The sequence below is a fragment of the Pleurodeles waltl genome, chromosome 5 (assembly GCF_031143425.1).
Source record: "Pleurodeles waltl isolate 20211129_DDA chromosome 5, aPleWal1.hap1.20221129, whole genome shotgun sequence".
In the NCBI taxonomy this organism is placed as follows: domain Eukaryota; kingdom Metazoa; phylum Chordata; class Amphibia; order Caudata; family Salamandridae; genus Pleurodeles; species Pleurodeles waltl.
The window spans coordinates 431,686,215-431,705,806 of record NC_090444.1 but is presented as its reverse complement, the minus strand read 5'-3'; the positions used below and the strand labels follow the sequence as shown (position 1 = coordinate 431,705,806).

Here is a 19,592-nt window from a genome sequence, read left to right as displayed (position 1 = left end):
GTAAGATTAAATGTGGGTGATTGAGTTCTAATCAATAATCCCACTAGAGACAAAATAGTTGAATCAAAGTTTTCTAAACCGGTTTGTGTTCAGAAGTTGCCAGAGGGCTCTGAATTGATTAAGTTCAGAGGTTGGTGGAGTAGAAGAGATATAGTTAAGATTACACTTTAACAAGCATTACAAATTCAAGCAGTCAGAAGTTGTAATGAACATGATTCCTCAATTGAAAGCTCTTGGTGGGAGAAAACAAATGTACATTTAGTTAACAGACATGGGGAGAAAAATGTTGTGTCCGGGGCTTCATGTCAATATGATGATGCTGGTTTGGATGATGGATTGTTAAATGCAGAAATGCAGCTCAATGTTGGAAATAATGCAGACACTCTGATCAAACACGTTTGTTCAAGTTCCTCTGATTCTGCAAATATCCACAGAATTTCATGCAAACTTGCCATGCCATCAAGATCTAAAGATTATTATATGACTTAAAATGCTTTAATCTTTTTTCTTTTGTACCACTCATGTATGTTTAATATTTTTCATGCACGTATACTTGTATGTATGATACACTCACTTCTTTGTTACAAAGGTTTGATATAAGTAGACACTAAGCGGGCGCTCTGTCATACTGCGCACTGCTTCCATGTGGTTGTCATGACCTGGTTCCATGCCACGTCCTGCATCTGTGAATGAGCGCTTGTAGAACCAGTTCCGACTCAGCGGTTCATACCAGAGGCAGGCTAGACGTGGGCTCCGTTTGGGATGTGAATTAATCTGAAATAAAAACCCTTTTACTTACCTGAAAACCCAGGATACATTCTTCGCAACATCTGCAAATCTTGGATTTATGTTTTTTGCAGAACCCAAGATGATCTAACCTAAATATATGTGCGCTTGGCAGTTAGTGTCTTTGTGTCTCTGTAAAGGGAATGGTAACATTTTAACAATTTAATTATTTAGCAATATGATTGCGTTTAGTAGATGTTATTGTTCCTGGCTGAACAGATATATAAAAAATGTAAGTATAAAGAAAATGAATAAATGAAACGCACAAAGCTTGTCATGGTAGGAGTGCTGATGACTCCTTGTCTGACAGCGCTACTCTTTAGAACCTTTCCCCGTGAGGTTCTGTGCCTCAGCATCACCTACCACCACAATATGTGATCCTGCTCCGGCTGTCTACAATGTGTCGCAACTTGCTTGCTTTAGTTGCGGTTTGGTCCTATACAATAGCCTGGTAATTGTGGTGTTGTTATTACGGTGGATTTTTCTCCGTGTAATTGTTTTCCGGGGTCAAAGCCTTTTAAACAATGACTTGCACCACATCACCTGGGAGATGTTTGTTTTTATTTTTAGTACAAGGTTACACCTTTTTACTGTGAGGTGCCACTCATCATTCGAAGAAGAACAGGTGATGAAGAGCATATACTGAGGCAAAGCTAGCACAGAATGTTTCTTGTATTAAGCGACAAACATGTTGTTGTCTGCTGGCAGTTTAAGAGTTCATTCATTGCAGGCAGAAGATCAGCTGCTGAGAGTCAGAGCACTTATGCTCTCCTCCACGTCGGATAGCTTCTTCAGCATCAGGCCGACTGTGGCCTCGTCAAACTCCAAACACAGAAAATCAGATTCCTACAAAAAAGGAGAATAGAAGAAAGGTATTAGTCTTTAAATAATAAAGAGTGTGTATAATGTATTTTTTTCAATACAACGTGTTTTTGACTGGGACTGATAAAACTGTATCTAACAGTGACACTTAAGTCCAAGCAAAAGGTTGTACATGAGTGGACTAGAAACTACACCAAATAAGTGTATGGGCTCAGTGCAAGTGTATGGGCTCAGTGCAAGTGTATGGACTCAGTGCAAGTGTATGGACTCAGTGTAAGTAATGGACTCAGAGTAAGTGCATCGACTCTGTAAGTGGATAGACTCAGTCTCAGTGTAAGGTATAAGTGTAAGTGTAAGGAATCAATGTAAAGGTAAGGACTCAGTATAAGTGTGAATGAATGGACGCAGTGTTAAGTTCTCCTCAGAGTAAATGTATGTTCCTAGTGCAAATACACAGTGTAGGTGTATGAATTCAGTATAAGTAAATTGACTCAGTATACATGTATGAACTCAGTTTAAGTGGGCAGGCTCAATATAAGTGTAAATGAACGTACGTAGTGTTCCATGTACGTTTTCAGTGTAAATGTATATCCCTTTTGTAAGTACACAATGTAAGTTTATTGACTCTATGTAATTTGGTAACACTGATTTCTGTGAAATACAAAATTATTAAGTTAAACTTGCACCATTAGATCTTCTAAAGGGAGAGTAGTGTAGGCTTAGTAACTCAGATAACATTACATTGCGACTTTGCCTAAAATTCCTAATCAATAAACTTCAGTCATTTAGAAAGGTAATTGAAATTTCACATCCACATTACTAGTGTACACAACCGAACATCTATTAAAAATAGTTCTACAAATGTACTGAACATGATGTATAATGCACACTAATAAAAAAATAAAAAATAAAATATATATGCACCGTTACGATTCATGAAGTTAACTGCCTAATTCGAAAGGAGCACTCAGTGACAACAGGCACTGAATGCAAGAGCTATGTCCCTGCAACTGGTACCCACTTACATGGGCACAACATTAAATGTGGCACACCTAGTCCTCACACATGGGTTTGGGGTTATGAGCATACTTTCTTCAGTATGGGCGTGTCCTCAGTGTGCCCTCTACACCTCCACACCACAAGACCCCAGTGGCAGCGGACCCATTCTCTCAGGAAGTGCCTTGACCCAAGTCATTGTGGGGGCCCTCCTGATCCTTTCCCGCAAGGGTCAGCTGCACAGTTTGGCTGATAGAGATCCTCACTAAGAGACGTCTGCCAGGCTCCATGATTTTGCAATAGGGACCAACCAGTCTGCCTCCACGAGCAGATCAGTCCCACCCATGTGTTGTGCAGATAAGGACAACCCTTGCAGGATGGTGCATTTCACAACCGTGTTTCCTTGTGGGGTTGTTGAATATCTGTGGGATCTACTTACCACAGCTCTACTCTGGAAAGTCAAAACTCTATGTCACTGCCAAGTGGAATGCATTACTTGCATGTCTCAGAAGTATTTGTGATTTTGACCAAGGGCAGGGATGCCAATGCAACAGGTTTTTCTCTCACTATCTTTGACAATGCCTTACAGGCAAGAGAGGACCTGCCCCTCAGGAAAAACTCCTGTATTGCTCACTAACCACCTACATGAAAAACTGTTAAGTATTTTATCCATTCGAACCTAAAAGAATCCCTTTCAAAACTTAATTTGGCTTAATGCCTTCTTTTAGATTATCCCAGATGTGTCATATTCTAACATTTTCTATCTCAAACTTCAGGACTGTATCAGCAATTATATCTGATTAAAATGCATTTGCTTGCCCAACTGCTGCGGCCATCTTGGCACCTTCAGCAGTAGGTGGCCAGTTTGGAGTCTCGTCTAATCCCCTGAACAGTGTCTGTTGGAGCAGCTGTTACTAAGCAATGGATCCTGGAGGCGCAGGTATATCATCATAGTTCAGCTCCTCTTGCTCCCAAGTAAGTCTCAGGTTTTGGTATTAAAATCACAGAATCAGTTCAGACTAATGGACTACTTTCTTGACCTTCAACCGGAGCACAAGCTAGGACAAAGGGCAGTCACATTAATGCCCTATTAGACACAATGTGAACCCCTTTCCTACACCGGAAAATTGTGTGGAAATCAAAACCTGTAGAAAACCAAACCAAATCTTCAAAGGAATCAGAATTCTGATGAACCATAGCCATCTCTGCCCACAGAAGAATACTGACCATACATTCTTAAGGTTACCCCAATACAGAGCCTTACGGTGTAAGCTCCATACTTCGGTTAATATGGGTTTATTTTATATGATTACTGTTTCATAATGTATCTGAGCTCCAGACCACTCCTAGAGTAAGCTTTGAATGCTTGACTTTGGTACCACTGCACAGTCTAGAATACAATGGGAGTCTTGGCTATCCTATCAACTGCAATAATAACACAGGTCGGGGACACCCATGGTGAACGCAAAATACCCACTGTGGCCATAACCATCCGTGGTTAACCATAACGGAAACATGCAATTACAGATGCCAGGGCAGGGGCTATAAAGTGATTTCCTTCTTTCCAGGAACCATGTTAGTACAATCAGCATCTTCAAAATCTATAATACACATAACATATATGCACACTACATATGAATGGGGACGCACTGAGCCTCATTCTTCAAGTGAGCCTAAAGACTGGAGTACTGAGGAGTTAGTTCTCTGCATGGAACGTGAATGAATTAGACAAAAAGTAAATACTGCAAACATATCTTTACAAAGAAAAATTAAATTAGAAACTGCAGCAGAAAGAAAACATGTCACCAGTAGTGGGACTGGACTGCTCTGTCCTAGCCACTGTAGGTATATATATTGCTATTGAATAGAGGTGAATCAGCTCTGCATTTGAAGAGTTAACTGCAGTTCATTACCAGGTGGGTCTAGTGATTTATCTCTCTCTCTCTCTCTCTATATATATATATATATATATATATACACATTTTTTTTAATTAAGCCGAATTGATGCGGCTGAACAAAATTTTGGTGGTTCAGCTGGCTGTAAGGAAACTGAGTGGTGGATATATATATATATATATATATTATAAACAAAAGCGTCCTCTCAGTGAAAGCGCACTCCCACCAGGCTAATTTAGGAAACTCGAAACTCAGCAACTCACAGGGAATTCCTTTCAGTATTTTCAAAATTCAGGCCTATATCGATAAAACATCTCTGGACACGTGTTTCAGGGTTAATCCCCTCATCAGCAGAGAAAAACTAAAAAATATATCACCCTCGTAGGTGCAGCCATTGCTGGATGTGTTCCAGACTCTCATTCCGTTTAAAGACCACATACCTGGCTCATTCAGCAAATTCAATTGCAGGCACCTGATTAATATATTCAAGTACCAGCCCAAGTGCATGCTGGTTACGGTAGTCCTGCGCATTTATAGTTGCACCCTAAGTGGGTTGCTGGAGCCAGACAGAATCATGAAAAGAGTACAAATCCTTAGTAGGCAAATTCAAAGTGAATTTTCAAATTAGCTGCATATATTCCAACCTGCTGCTCGAAGTGTGACAATCCATTTTAGTCACACCGACCTGCTCAGAACACAGTGGTGCTGCTTTCCCGGCTGGACCAGCCGGTGATTTATTATAAACAAAAGCGTCCTCTCCGTGAAAGCGCACTCCCACCAGGTTAATTTAGGAAACTCGAAACTCAGCAACTCACAGGGAATTCCTTTCAGTATTTTCAAAATTCAGGCCTATATCGATAAAACATCTCTGGACACGAGTTTCAGGGTTAATCCCCTCATCAGCAGAGAAAAACTAAAAAATATTTCACCCTCGTAGGTGCAGCCATTGCTGGATGTGTTCCAGACTCTCATTCCGTTTAAAGACCACATACCTGGCTCATTCAGCAAATTCAATTGCAGGCACCTGATTAATATATTCAAGTACCAGCCCAAGTGCATGCTGGTTACGGTAGTCCTGCGCATTTATAGTTGCACCCTAAGTGGGTTGCTGGAGCCAGACAGAATCATGAAAAGAGTACAAATCCTTAGTAGGCGAATTCAAAGTGAATTTTCAAATTAGATGCATATATTCCAACCTGCTGCTCGAAGTGTGACAATCCATTTTAGTCACATCGACCTGCTCAGAACACAGTGGTGCTGCTTTCCCGGCTGGACCAGCCGGTGATTTATTATAAACAAAAGCATCCTCTCAGTGAAAGCGCACTCCCACCAGGTTAATTTAGGAAACTCGAAACTCAGCAACTCACAGGGAATTCCTTTCAGTATTTTCAAAATTCAGGCCTATATCGATAAAACATCTCTGGACACGTGTTTCAGGGTTAATCCCCTCATCAGCAGAGAAAAACTAAAAAATATATCACCCTCGTAGGTGCAGCCATTGCTGGATGTGTTCCAGACTCTCATTCCGTTTAAAGACCACATACCTGGCTCATTCAGCAAATTCAATTGCAGGCACCTGATTAATATATTCAAGTACCAGCCCAAGTGCATGCTGGTTACGGTAGTCCTGCGCATTTATAGTTGCACCCTAAGTGGGTTGCTGGAGCCAGACAGAATCATGAAAAGAGTACAAATCCTTAGTAGGCGAATTCAAAGTGAATTTTCAAATTAGCTGCATATATTCCAACCTGCTGCTCGAAGTGTGACAATCCATTTTAGTCACACCGACCTGCTCAGAACACAGTGGTGCTGCTTTCCCGGCTGGACCAGCCGGTGATTTATTATAAACAAAAGCGTCCTCTCAGTGAAAGCGCACTCCCACCAGGTTAATTTAGGAAACTCGAAACTCAGAAACACGTGTCCAGAGATGTTTTATCGATATAGGCCTGAATTTTGAAAATACTGAAAGGAATTCCCTGTGAGTTGCTGAGTTTTGAGTTTCCTAAATTAACCTGGTGGGAGTGCACTTTCACTGAGAGGACGCTTTTGTTTATAATATATATATGAATAAAAAAAACAAGAGAGAAGTCTGGGTAGTTCCCAAATTTAGGTGGAGAGCAGCTCTAGTAAAGAGCACTCGACAACACCAGCAACACTCTAGATTTGCTCACCACAAATGTTTGTTTATCTAGCAAAGTTTTTAAGCATAGGATCAGCACAGTGCTATCCACGCCGAGCTAGATAGGGACAAATGCTTTTGCCATTTGTACAGCAAACTTTTTAAGCACAGGATTGACACAGTGTCATCCTTGCAGAGCTGTAAAATGACAAAAGCCAGTTACCACTCCAGGGCACAGTATTACAGCTTTGGACTGGTCAAATACCATCCAAGCCAACCTGGAATGAGTAAATCAACTCCTGAAACGTGTTCCGCTCTCATTAGAGCTCATCAGAGGGGTTTAGCTTTGTCAGACACAAGGGAGCACCCAGTATAAGTCAAAACAAGACCCTTTCAGGGTTAGAGTGATGCATAAATTATGCAAAACACGAGAGAGAACTCTGGGTAGTTCTCAAATTTAGGTGGAGAGCAGCAACCCCTGACACGTGTTTCGCTCTCATTAGAGCTCATCAGAGGGGTTTAGGTGGAAAGCAGCTCCAGTAAAGAGCACTCTACAACACCAGCGACACTATAGATTTGCTCACCTCAAATGTCTGTTTATCTAAGCAAAGTTTTTAAGCTGCTCTCCACCTAAATTTGGGAACTACCCAGGGTTCTCTCTCTAATGAGAGCGAAACAAGTGTCAGGGGTTGGTTTACTCATTCCAGGTTGGCTTGGATGGTATTTGACCAGTCCAAAGTTGTAATACTGTGCCTGGAGTGGTAAATGGCTTTTATAATTTTACAGCTCGGCAATAATGACACTGTGTCAATCCTATGCTTAAAGATTTTGCTGTACAAATGGCAAAAGACTTTGTCCCAATCTAGCTCAGCATGGATAGCACTGTGCCGATCCTATGCTTAAGAATTTTGCTATATAAACAGACATTTGAGGTGAGCAAATCTAAAGTGTCGTTGGTGTTGTAGAGTGCTCTTTACTGGAGCTGCTCGCCACCTAAATTTGAGAACTATCCAGAGTTCTCTCTCGTGTTTTGCATAATTTATGCGTCATTCTAACCCTGAAAGAGTCTTATTTTGAGATATATATATATATATAGATCTATATATATATATGTATATTTGTTAAGGAGATGTTATAGTTAAATGAAAATTTCAGTTAAAAGAAAATGTTTTAAACAACAATATCACTCAAATTCACCAGCTATAGTTATATCAAGTAACTATAACTCATGCCCTAAAGTAACTATAACACCCACCCTCGCCATGCACAGTGTTGTCATGAATGAAGTCATTTCAGATGTTGCAGTGATATTATCAATGATGTCACAGAACATATCGTTAGTGATGTAATATTTGCAGCAGTTAGCAGTGCATGGCAAGGGCAGTCCCCACTGGGTTATAATTAGGACCATGTTTCAATAGGGAATGGATTTTTTGGTTTGCTAATAATTTTAGGAGCGTTTGACTAATCTTCAGGAAAGTTTAAAAACAACATAAGGTCTCATCAACCACAGCTCCTTCCAGGAAACTTTCAGGGTGATCCATCAAGCAGGGCAGAGAAAAAATGGTGGTCCCAAAACACACTCTCCCAATGCAATTTTCCATTGGAAAATTAGACTTAGCTACAGCCAAAACAGCTGAGCAGATTTACCCCAAATCTGCCAAAAAGCCAGATCTTGGTCCTGAATGTGTGCTTTTTCTAATTTGGCGTAAATTCGTTATGTAGTTTTTGAGAAATAAAGGTTATAAATATTTGTAAATTTCACACTATCACAGAGGATCTGTGGATCTAATAGATCAAAAGATATGATCCAATTAGCTGCCACCATATCAACTAAGATGTGGCGGCAACAATTTTAGGACTTGGGGACTCTTGTCCTTGTCCTACAAAAAGCTTATTAAAATACATATTGAGAGGCAGATAATGATACTCTGCCCTTACCCCCCCCCCCAGGCTGGAATCCTGAGGAGGGTTCCTTCTTGAGCCAAAAAGGTATTTTTGTTTTCAATCAGTGCAGTACATACAAAGAACTGATGAGCAAAAAACTCAGGGCCCCACACTTTTTAAATATGGGCCAGGATTCAGGTGTGGTAGGCACTTATAATTGTTTTGGACAGGGTGTCATGTGGACACTGCTATTTTCCCTGCACTGGGGAGTACAGGCAGGGAATATAAACTTTATTCCCTGCCTGTGCGCGCCTGGGCAAGGAACACAACTTTGCTCCTGCCAAGCAGGAGCATTAAACAAAGCTGCTGCATGCCCAGGTGGGAGCAAAACAACAGAGCTGGCCTACACTGGCACCACAACAGATGCTGGTTGTGGCCGGAGTGCTGGCAAGGAGCGTGGGGGCCTGGGGCTCTCTCTGCAGCCCTCAACTAAAAAAAAAAAATAAAAAAAAATAAGGTGGGCTCCCATGGAAAAACTGCAATGACTTGCTCCTGCAAGCACCACAATGAGTGCCAGCTGGGAAGCTGGCAGGTGCTGCGGGGACTTGGGTTAGGGGCACCTCCAACCATTTACTTAATGTTGAGAAGGGCTGTAGGTTGTGCGGCATTCCCCCACAAACATTAAAAAAACACACATTTGTTTGGTGTGGCATTAGCCAAGACCTTTTCTAAAATATGTATACTGTACTTAAATATAAGGGCTTTCAGCCACCTTTTTCATCCACTAGTCTAATGCTGTGCAATTCACATTTTGTTCCACCCACTGCATCATATAGCAAGGGGCGGTGGGTTGGCCTCTTTAAACAACTGGTTAACTTCACTTTGAGTGACTGCAGTTTACTCTCTCACAAGGAGTACATCGGCATACAAGCTAGTTCCCTTCAGGAGCAATGTTTTTGCTTTCACTTTATAATTACTTTAGTGTTGCCTCTATGTGTAGAGCCTGATGTGACAGCAGGACACTTCTGACACACATTCCAGCTTTATCAGATCCCATCTACTGCCAATGCTGTTATAAATTCCTTTTGGAGTGTTCTACTTTTCTGGCTGCTGCTATTTCACAAATTAAGCCCCTTTGAACGCTCTGCATGCTTTGTATATTATATATTTGTTTTACTTTTTCATTCTCTCCTTTCTTTTTCTTTCTCTTTCCTTCATTTGATCTTTCTCTTTTCTTCTTTTTCCTCTCTTGCTCTTTCTTAATTCCTTTTCTTTAGCCTTTTCATTCTTACATTCTTTCAAACGTGTGCTCCTTCTTTCCTTCTCTCCTTCTGTCTCTTTTCTCTTGCTTTTTCTCTTTCCTGCTTTCTTTCTTCTCCTCTTTCCTTCCTTCTCTTTCCCTTTTCTAGTTCATTCTTTTTCCTCTTCTACTCGTTCATTGTTTCTTTTGCCTTCCTTTATTTTCCTGCCCTCTTTCGTTCTTGTTACCTTTCTTTCTTGCCCTATAACTGGCCATTTCTTTCTTGCCGTCTCTTTTTCACTTTTCTTTCTGTCTTCCTTTCTTTCTTCTTTTTCTTTTTTAATTTCCTTTTCTTTCCTTCTCTCCTTAAAACGAATGCCAGACTAATTGACTGTTTAAGCAGTTCCCTTCAATGCCAGGAAGTATTATGGTAATGTGCGGTTTAAAGAACAAAAAACCTTTGTGCCTGTACTACATTTTTTATTTTTTTTACATTGATGGGGGTCCACCATATTCCCAAACAATAATGTTTTGAAAAAAACATAACAAAACACGAATACAAGGCTGGCAGCCAACGCCAGACCTATATGGTTTGCCAGTGCTTGTTTTTAAAGCACTCCAAGATGGAGTGGTATGCTCTTCAGCTGGAGTGCAGCAACCCCTTGTCGTTGGTTCTATGGCTCACCTTTGTGGCCACAAATGTTTAAAAAAAGACAAATTTGTAATGTTTAATGTTTTTGTAATGCTTTACTAAAATCTTTTGAGGCAAACACTAAAATTAAACATTGCAATGTGCAAATTAATGAATTTATGAACTATACAATTGTTTAGAGTTACTAGTGACTTGTTGACAAAGCAAATAGGTTAGTTTTATATATGTTGATGTGCTGACCCTCATGATGAAGCCAATTGGCCCAGCCACTTTTATATTGTGCAATTTACAAAGCCAATAGTTATCCGACTTACTTACAATGGCACAGTTTATATTGTTAAATGGCATAGTCAGTTGTGGTGGTTAGATGCCCAACCCCAAGCTCTGCATGGCGATGGACATCTGAATTTATGTTAAATAAAAAATTGTTTTTTTTTTTAAAACATAGAAATTTATAGAAAAAAAACTGAAGGTGAAATTTAAATAGTTAGGAACTGTAATTATAAGTTATTTTATATAAAAAAAAACTCACTGAAAAAAACAAAAGTTAAAGCGATGCCAGTGTTACGTGAAAATGTCAGTTAAAACGTACCATTTTAAACAGACAAAACCACTGCAATTCACCAGTTATACTTATCCCAAGTAACTATACTAGCTCCCTCGCCATGCATTGCTGATTACCTCCCATATTACAACACTTGATGAGATGCTTGATGGTCTCATTCATAACATCAAAACATCATCTTAAATATATCATTGTTATATACACTTTTCATGGCGAGGACATGAGTTGTAGTTACTTTAGGGCACAAATTACAGTTAAACTTTTTATACACATATATATATATATATATATATATATATATATATATATATATATATATATATATATATATATATATATGTCACTTACCCAGTGTACATCTGTTCATGGCATGTAGTGCTGTAGATTCACATGCTATGCATTGCTTCTGCCATCTAGTGTTAGGCTCGGAGTGTTACAAGTTGTTTTTCTTCAAAGAAGTCTTTTCGGAGTCACAGGATCTAGTGACTCCTCCTCTTGGTCATACTGCGCATGGGCATCGACTCCATTGTTAGATTGTTTTCCCGCAAAAGGGTATAGAAAGGCGTGATAGAGTGTAAGAATATAAATGTTGGATAAAAATAGTAAGTAAAACTAGATGTCCATGCAAATGTAAATGTATATACATATGTACAAATAAGAAAAACTGCAACAGCTACAGGCTTCCGGGGAGGAGGGAGGGTGCATGTGAATCTGCAGCACTACATGCCACGAACAAATGTAAGTGACATTTTCCGTTCAATGGCATGTGTAGCTGCAGATACACATGCTATGCATAGGCTACAAAGCAGTTGCTCTCCCCAAAAATGTGGTGGCCAGCCTGTAGGAGTTGGAGTTGTTTGAAATAATGTTCTTAAGACAGCTTGACCAACACTGTCCTGTTGCTTTGAAAATACATCTACACAGTAATGCTTTGTAAATATGAGTGGTGTAGACTATGTGGCAGCTTTGCATATGTCTGCCATTGGTATGTTTTCTAAAAATGCCACAAAGGCATCTTTTTTCCTAGTGGAACGAGCTTTAGGTGTGATTAAAAGTTGTTGTTTTATCTTAATGTAATGTGTTTGAATACATTTAACAATCCATCTAGCTAATCCTTGTTTAGAGATAGGTTTATCCTGATGTGGTTGTTGGAAGGCAACAAAAAGCTGTTTAATTTTTCTAAATTATTTTGTTCTATCCACATAATACATTAGAGCTCTTTTAAGATCAAGAGTGTGAAGGGCTCCTTCTGCGGTTGAATCTGGCTGTGAGAAGAAGACAGGCAATTCCACTGTTTGGTTTATGTGAAAAGGTGATACAACCTTTGGCAGAAATGTTGGATTAGTTCTAAGTACAACTTTATGTTTGTGTACTTGGAAAAAAGGTTCCTAGTCTACAAATATGCTGATATAGCAGTAAGATGAATTTTAATAGATGAAAAAGCTAAATTTGACTTCTGTAAATGAAGTAGGTTGCATACAATATCTTGTATTGATGTTGTAAATGGGTCAGTATTTTTAGATTGACAGTAATAAACAAATTGTTTCCATTTCCATTGTTAGTATAGCATTGTCTAGCTGTAGGCTTGCATGCTTGTTTGAGAACTTCCATGCATTCTAATTGAAGTTGCAAGTCTCCAAATTCTATGACTGCAGGAGCCAAATCGCTACGTTGAGAGCACTGGGATTTGGATGTCTGATTTGTCCTTTGTTTTGTGTTAGCAAATCCAGTCTGTTTGGAAGTTTGTAGTCAGGTACAACTGACAGGTCTAGGAGTGTTGAGTACCAATGTTGTCATGCCCACATGGGGGCTATGAGTATCATGGTGAGAGAGGTCTGACAAAGTCTACTGACAAGAAATGGAAGAAGGGGAGACATGGAAAAGCGTGAGCAAATATCCCTGACCAGCTGACCCACAGACCATTGCCCTTGGACAGAGGGTGTGGGTGTCTGGATGCAAAGTTTTGGCATTTTGAGTTTTCGCATGTTGTGAATAGGTCTATTTCTGGTGTCCCCCACATTTGAAAGTACTGATGAAGTACCTGAGAGTGAATCTTCCATTCATGTATCTGTTTGTGTGTTCTGCTAAGGAGATGCGCTAGCTGATTGTGTATTCCTGGGATGTATTCTGCTAGTAGATGAATGTGAATGTGAATTGCCCATTTCCATATTGTTTGGGCTAGAAGGAACAGTTGAGATGAATATGCCCCGCCTTGTTTCTTTAGGTAATACATGGTCGTCATATTGTCTTTTTTTATCAAGACAGTCTTGTGTTGGAGAAGTGGTTGAAACGCTTTTAGGGCAAGGAAAACAGCTAATAATTCTAAATCGTTTGTGTGATAGTTTCGCTGTTTTGAATTCTATTCCCCTTGAATGGTAAGGTTGTTGAGATGAGCTCCCCAACCTATCATCTGTTGTTATTGTGGTCTGAGGCACAGGGTCTTGAAACAAACGCCCCTTCATTAAATTGCTGCGATTCCACCATTGAAGTGACCTGTGAGTTTGGCGGTCTAACAACACTAGATCTTTCAATTGACCCTGTGCTTGAGAATATTGCTGTGAGAGGCACTGTTGTAGTGTTCTCATGTTTAGTCTTGCATGCGGTATTATTGCTATGCAGGATGCCATCATTCCTAATAGTTTCATGATAAATCTTACAGTGTATTGTTGATTTGGCTGCATTTGTGGTATGAGATTTTGGAAAGCTTGTATCCTTTGTGTATTTGGATAGGCTAAAGCTTTTTGCATATTGAGAATAGCACCTAGGTAGGGTAGCACCTGTGCTGGCTGAAGATGGGATTTTTGGTAGTTGAGGGTGAACCTTAATGTATGTAGGGTTTCTATTGTGTATTGAGTGTGTTGTTGACATTGTATAAAATTGCTTGATTTTATTAGCCAATCGTCTAGATAAGGAAAGACATGAATGAGTTGTCTTCTTAGGTAAGCTGCTACTACCGCTGGACATTTTGTAAATTCTCTTGGAGCTGTTGTTATGCCGAATGGCAGAACTTTTAACTGGTAATGTCTTCCTTCTATCACGAACATTAGGTATTTTCTGTGAGCTAGATGGATGGGTATATGGAAATACGCATCGTTGAGGTCTAATGCAGTCATGTCATTTTGTTTTTGTAGTAGTGGAATGACGTCCTGCAGTTACCATGTGAAAGTGTTCTGACAGGATATATAGATTTAGTGGTCTGAGATCTAGAATGGGCCAGAGAGTGCCATCCTTTTTGAGAATGAGGAAGTTTAATGAGTATACCCCTGTTCCTTGTTGAGATTTTGGGAGTAATTCGATTGCCTCTTTTAGTAGTAGCGATTGTACTTCTTCTTGTGTTAGAAAATTGTGTTCTGGGGACAACCTGTGATAACATGGAGGAATGTTTGGAGGCGTAGAAATCAATTCTAGGCAATAACCATTGCGGATAAGTGAAAGTACCCATTGGTCTGTGGTGATATTTTGCCATTGGGAGTAGAACTGCTGCAGTCTGCCCCCTAAAGGAGATGTGTGGGGTTGTGGCATGCTTAGTAAGTCACTGTTTTGACGGGGTAGTGACATGTTTTGAGGCCTGGAATTTGCCTCTGGCTCTAAAGTGTTGGCCTCTATAAGAGCCTCTAAATCCCCTCTTGGATACTGCTGTTGTTGACCTTGTTTAGGCTGGGAGGTAGAAGCCTCTATAGATTGTGGCTTGAATCCTCCTCTAAATTGCTGCTAATGAAAGGAGCCTCTGTAAGGTGTTGTGTATAAGGCTCCCATTGTTTTAGCAGTGTTTGAGTTCTTCCTGAATTCTTCTTCTGTGGTTTCAACCTCAGGACCAAACAGTTGTTTCTTATCGTAAGGCAAATTTAGGACTGCCTGCTGTATTTCTGGTTTGAACTTAACCATGCGTGTCTACATATGGGTACAGCAGTATTCACGCTTCTAGCTGCTGTATCTGCAGCATCAAGGGCAGAACTCATTTGATTATTACTAATTGCCTGACCCTCTTCAACAATTTCTTTAGCCCTTTTTTGATGTTCCTTTGGCCTAATATCTCCTGCATCTCGTCCCAGTGAGCTCGTCTCTTGCCAGCAAGGCTTGTGAATTTGCAATGCGCCATTAGTTAGCTGCTTGTGTAGCTAACCTCTTGCCAGCAGCATTAAATTTTCTGTGTTCTTTGTCAGGGGGTGGGGCATCCCCTGACGATTGGCTATTAGCCCTTTTTCTGGAGGCACTGACAACCACTGAGTCTGGAGGTACCTGATGTGTAATGTAAGCAGGATCTGTAGGTGCAGGCTTATATTTGTTGTCTATGCGTAGTGTTAAAACCCCAGCTTTAACAGGCTCGTGAAGTATCTCATCTGCATGCTTAATCATGCCAGGTAACATTGGGAGGCACTGGTAACGTGAGTGCATGGAGGACAAGGTATTAAAAAGGAAATCCTGTTCTAGAGGCTCACTGTGCATGAGTACTCCTTGGTACGCAGGTGCTCTAGATATGACCTGCGTGTAAGCAGTTGTATCCTTTGGTGGGGAAGGTTTAGAGGAAATAAGTCTGGGTCATTAGCTGGTATGGGATCATACACATCCCAAGGATCAACCGTATCACCATGAGAATATTTCTGTGAGGAAGTTAGTGAATGCAATGGTGGCGGGCTAATGGGTGGTGGTAAAAAAGAAAGTTGTGGTGAGTGTGGAGGAGCAGTATGTAAAGGTAATGGCTTCTCCTTTCGTTTAAAAATCTTTGCTGGTGGTGGAGCAGTATCGAGATGCTCCTGAAAAGCCAACTTTCTTTTTTGTTTGTGGAGGAGGTGCAGCAATGATCCTCCCAGTATCTTTACGGATATGGATCCTCGATTGTCTTTCATCCATGATTTCTAAAATTGGTTGAATGTCAGTGTCCTCTGAAATATATTCTGATGGTTTCGATGATTTTGAGGACTGTTCATCGTATGTTTTTAAGCTCTGTTTTAGGTGGCTCGAGAGTCCTTGTTCTTCTGAATAAGAAGACTTTTTCGGCTCCGAAGTTGGCAATTTTTTCGGGCCTGAAAATACAGCCGGTTGTTTCGGCTCTGAGGCAGGGTGTAGAGTGTAGACACCGACTCGGTTCGGAGGTTAAGCTTTTGGTGGACTTGCTCGACTCCGGTATCGAAAAAGGTGTGGCCTTTTTCGGCACCGAACCCGAAGGTGGGTCGCCGAGTATTTTCTTGAGGGTCAAACCATGGTTCTCTGGCAGTGGTGCACCCAAGGCCTTCGATGATCTTTTAGGAGTGGGCGTAGAGGCAGTCGTACTCACGTGCTGACTGGCAGTGATGAGTGTATCTTCCTCCGAGTCTTCTTCGGAGTCGGTGTCCTAGATGGAAACTGCCGTCTGAGGTTGTCTTCCTCCGGGGTGTCGATATACTCTGTACTCTTTGATGCCATTTCCAGTCTCCTGGCTCTCCGGTCACGTAGGGTCTTCTTGGATCGGAACGATAGACAGGCTTCACAATCCTCTTCTTGGTGATCAGGAGAGAAACACAGATTACATACAAGGTGTTGCTCTGTGTATGGAAATTTTGCGTGGCATCGGGGACAGAACTATCCATCAGGCTTCAACGTGCTAGGCCGGAACAGGCCCGAGTTGGGCAATCGTGCCCAGAAGGGCGAAATTTGGTTTCAACTGTACTATCGGTTCAACTATAGATGGAAACGCGATCAAAACCATACCGACGGTCTAGAAAGTTATCTAAAGTTTCCGATTCGAAATCTCAGAGCGAGAGGAAACACATCTGAATTCAACAGCGGAAAGAGAACAGTCTAACAATGGAGTCGATGCCCATGCGCAGTATGACCGAGAGGAGGAGTCACTCAATCCCATGACTCTGAAAAGACTTCTTTGAAGAAAAACAACTTGTAACACTCCGAGCCCAACACTAGATGGCGGAAGCAATGTATAGCATGTGTATCTGCAGCTACACATGCCATCGAACACACATATATATACACATATACATAAATACACAGTGTACACACACACACCTACATACACATATACCTGTCTCACAGCGATATGACTAAGACAGCAATGCTGAAATATGTCATCTCGAAATAAAGAAAAGGGGGTTATTAGGTTTGCTGGAATGCTGGTATTTTTTCATACACAATACAAGGACATAGAGACTAACAAATATTAACGAGATCCAACACAGTCTTGCAAGGAACTGCAGATATAATGTTTGTTGACTCATTGGCTGTCAGCTGCTGCTCTGGCCGTAGTCTTCTGTTTGTTGGAGGAGTCTAATGCCCCACCTATTGCTAGGAGAAACTTGTCCCTGTGATACTCAAATATTGTGACATTTTACTATCCTCCGATGTTCTTATTTGTAGACTGTTTCCTTTAGTTGTACTATATCAACTGCTCTGATACCTTTTTGTGCTCTGTGCTATATAAAACTGATAAATAAATAAAAGATAGAGACCTGATAGTCAATTACTTCTACCTTATAAAGAGGTTATTGCAACCTATTCCCTCTACTTGGAAACACTATAAGATAGAGATTCTAGTAATTGTGGCAAATCTATAATTTAAAGAAGCTGAGGAGCCAGGATTATTTCTACTACTATATTCAAGGACTGCCATATTGTATTTTATACATCTTCCATAAGCAAACTGGAGAAAACTAAGACCATTAGAGCAAAAGCACAAACATTGGGCAAGTCTCCCATGATATTTATGTCCAACACAAAGGCAGAGTGTAAGTAGGAATGCTTTTGTAAGGAGCATTTGAGACAGAATTGTAGAAATACCTTTTTGCAGAATGCAGGTTAGAAATATCTGGGCATGGGCATTATGGGATCAGCTGTTGTTGCAGAGCTGACTGGAGATGTCGCTGTGCAGGTTACTGACAACAAACGTGTGTTCTAATAAACCTCTTCCTACCTAATTCTGGAGCACTGACAATGAGATGTGCTGGAGAAGACTCAACTGCTCAAATCATAATCAATACAAGAAAGTGTTTATGAAACTGAGTTCGTTGATATGGGTTCTGCTTTTGGTTGAGTCCCAAGGAAAACTTTATGGAAAGTATTAACAGATATGGGTGTGCCACAATATCCTATTATAATTTTAGAAAGACATCATGAGGGGAATTTTGCACAGGTTTGCTGTGGTAGGCTGGGGGAAGTAACGGAGCTCTTTCCGGTCAATAAAGGAGTGAGGCAAGGTCATGTGTTTGCCCCAACATTATTCACCTTGTTTACAAACGACCTTGTTTCAGATTTGAACTTGTGCAACAATGATGCCCCTAGAGTAAACAATGAGAAAGTCCCTGATCTAATGTTTGTGGATGATGCACTACTCCTTTCCAAGTTGCCTATGGATATACAGAAGATTTCATATAAGATCAGTGGCTTCTATACCCAGAGGGGTTTAGAGATAAACATGGACAAAACAAAATTCATGGTTTTTAATCTGTGTCGATCAACACGTTCAAACCCTACTTTGGATGGGAGTCCATTAGAGCAGGTACACACTCTAGAATATCTGGGGATTACACTTAGTGAGAGGATGGACTGGGCAGCCCATATAAAAAAAAATGTAGACTTAAATTACAGCAACATATTGGAGATTGTTAAAGGTGTTCCTGAGGTCCTTTTCAAAACCAGTATCCCCGAAAATACAAATTTACTCACATCAGGCACTGGGCTCTACATTATATGGGGCGGAGCTGTGGGGCCATAAGTCTATCAATGCCTTGGAATCGATTCTTGAGGCAGCTGCTGAATCTTCCAGCTGGTACGCCATTAGTACCACTATGGGGCTTTAGGACCCTTTCAGAACAGATTGCCATTAGGCCCTTACTTTTTTGGAGAAGAGTTTGGGTAACTCCAGAATGGATTTCTTATAAGCAAGGCTTTGAAGAGATTCTTGGAATTCAGGGGCGGGCAATCTCCCATGGATTTGTTAGAGAAACCCTGAGAAGCATGGGGAAAGATAGGCTCAGGGATAATCATGGGGTCGCTTGTTATCAAACCTCTAAATGCAAACTTAAGAACAGTTATAAAGACTTCAAGATTGGCTCTCTGTTAGCTAGCTCAACACAGGGAGTGCAGTCGGGAAGATTTACTCAGCTTAAAGACTTTTTTAAGCTAGAGGAGTTATGGATGTTATTGAACCCAGCCTGGCTATGAAACTCTATGAGCAGGTTAGATACAGGACTCCCCCCACTGCGCTCATTTACTCAAACGTGGGCCAGCGCAGGTTCAAAAGATGAGCAGGTCTGTCTGGCCTGTGGTCTGGCTGGTGAAACAGAGGTTCATGTGCTCTTTTTTTTGTTCAAAGTACAAAATGGCTAGGGCTAAATAGTTATCCCCAAATTCCTACAGATGGGGATTTGTACAGTATTTGGAGGTGCACACAATCCTCAACACAGAAACCAGTGGAAACATAGTATTTGTTGAATCTAGGTACTTATTTGCAGTCTGGTGTAGGAGGCATAAATCTGCTCAGCCGGAGGTGCTGGTCACAGCCAATTTCCCATACAATTATTGAGTGCAGTATTCTAGGGTAGGTAAAAAACTTTTGAGCTCAATAGGTTTGTGAGTTTTTGGTCGATGTTTGGTTCTTTTTTTAAATCAGGTCTCTTTAATTAATTGAAACATCGCCAAG

General features: G+C 40.7%; 1 protein-coding gene across 3 annotated transcripts in view; it reads right to left on the bottom strand.

Annotated features, from left to right (window-relative positions):
• Positions 1-1,330: 1,330 nt before the first annotated feature.
• COMMD1 (copper metabolism domain containing 1) overlaps positions 1,331-19,592 on the bottom strand; it is a 588,972-nt gene continuing 570,710 nt past the window's right edge. For all 3 annotated transcript variants that reach the window (XM_069234203.1, XM_069234202.1, XM_069234205.1), the window contains one exon: positions 1,331-1,632. Coding sequence is in view for 2 of the 3 variants with exons in the window: in XM_069234202.1 (XP_069090303.1) it covers positions 1,525-1,632 (108 nt within the window). In the remaining variant the exon portion in view is untranslated. The remainder of the gene's footprint in view (positions 1,633-19,592) is intronic.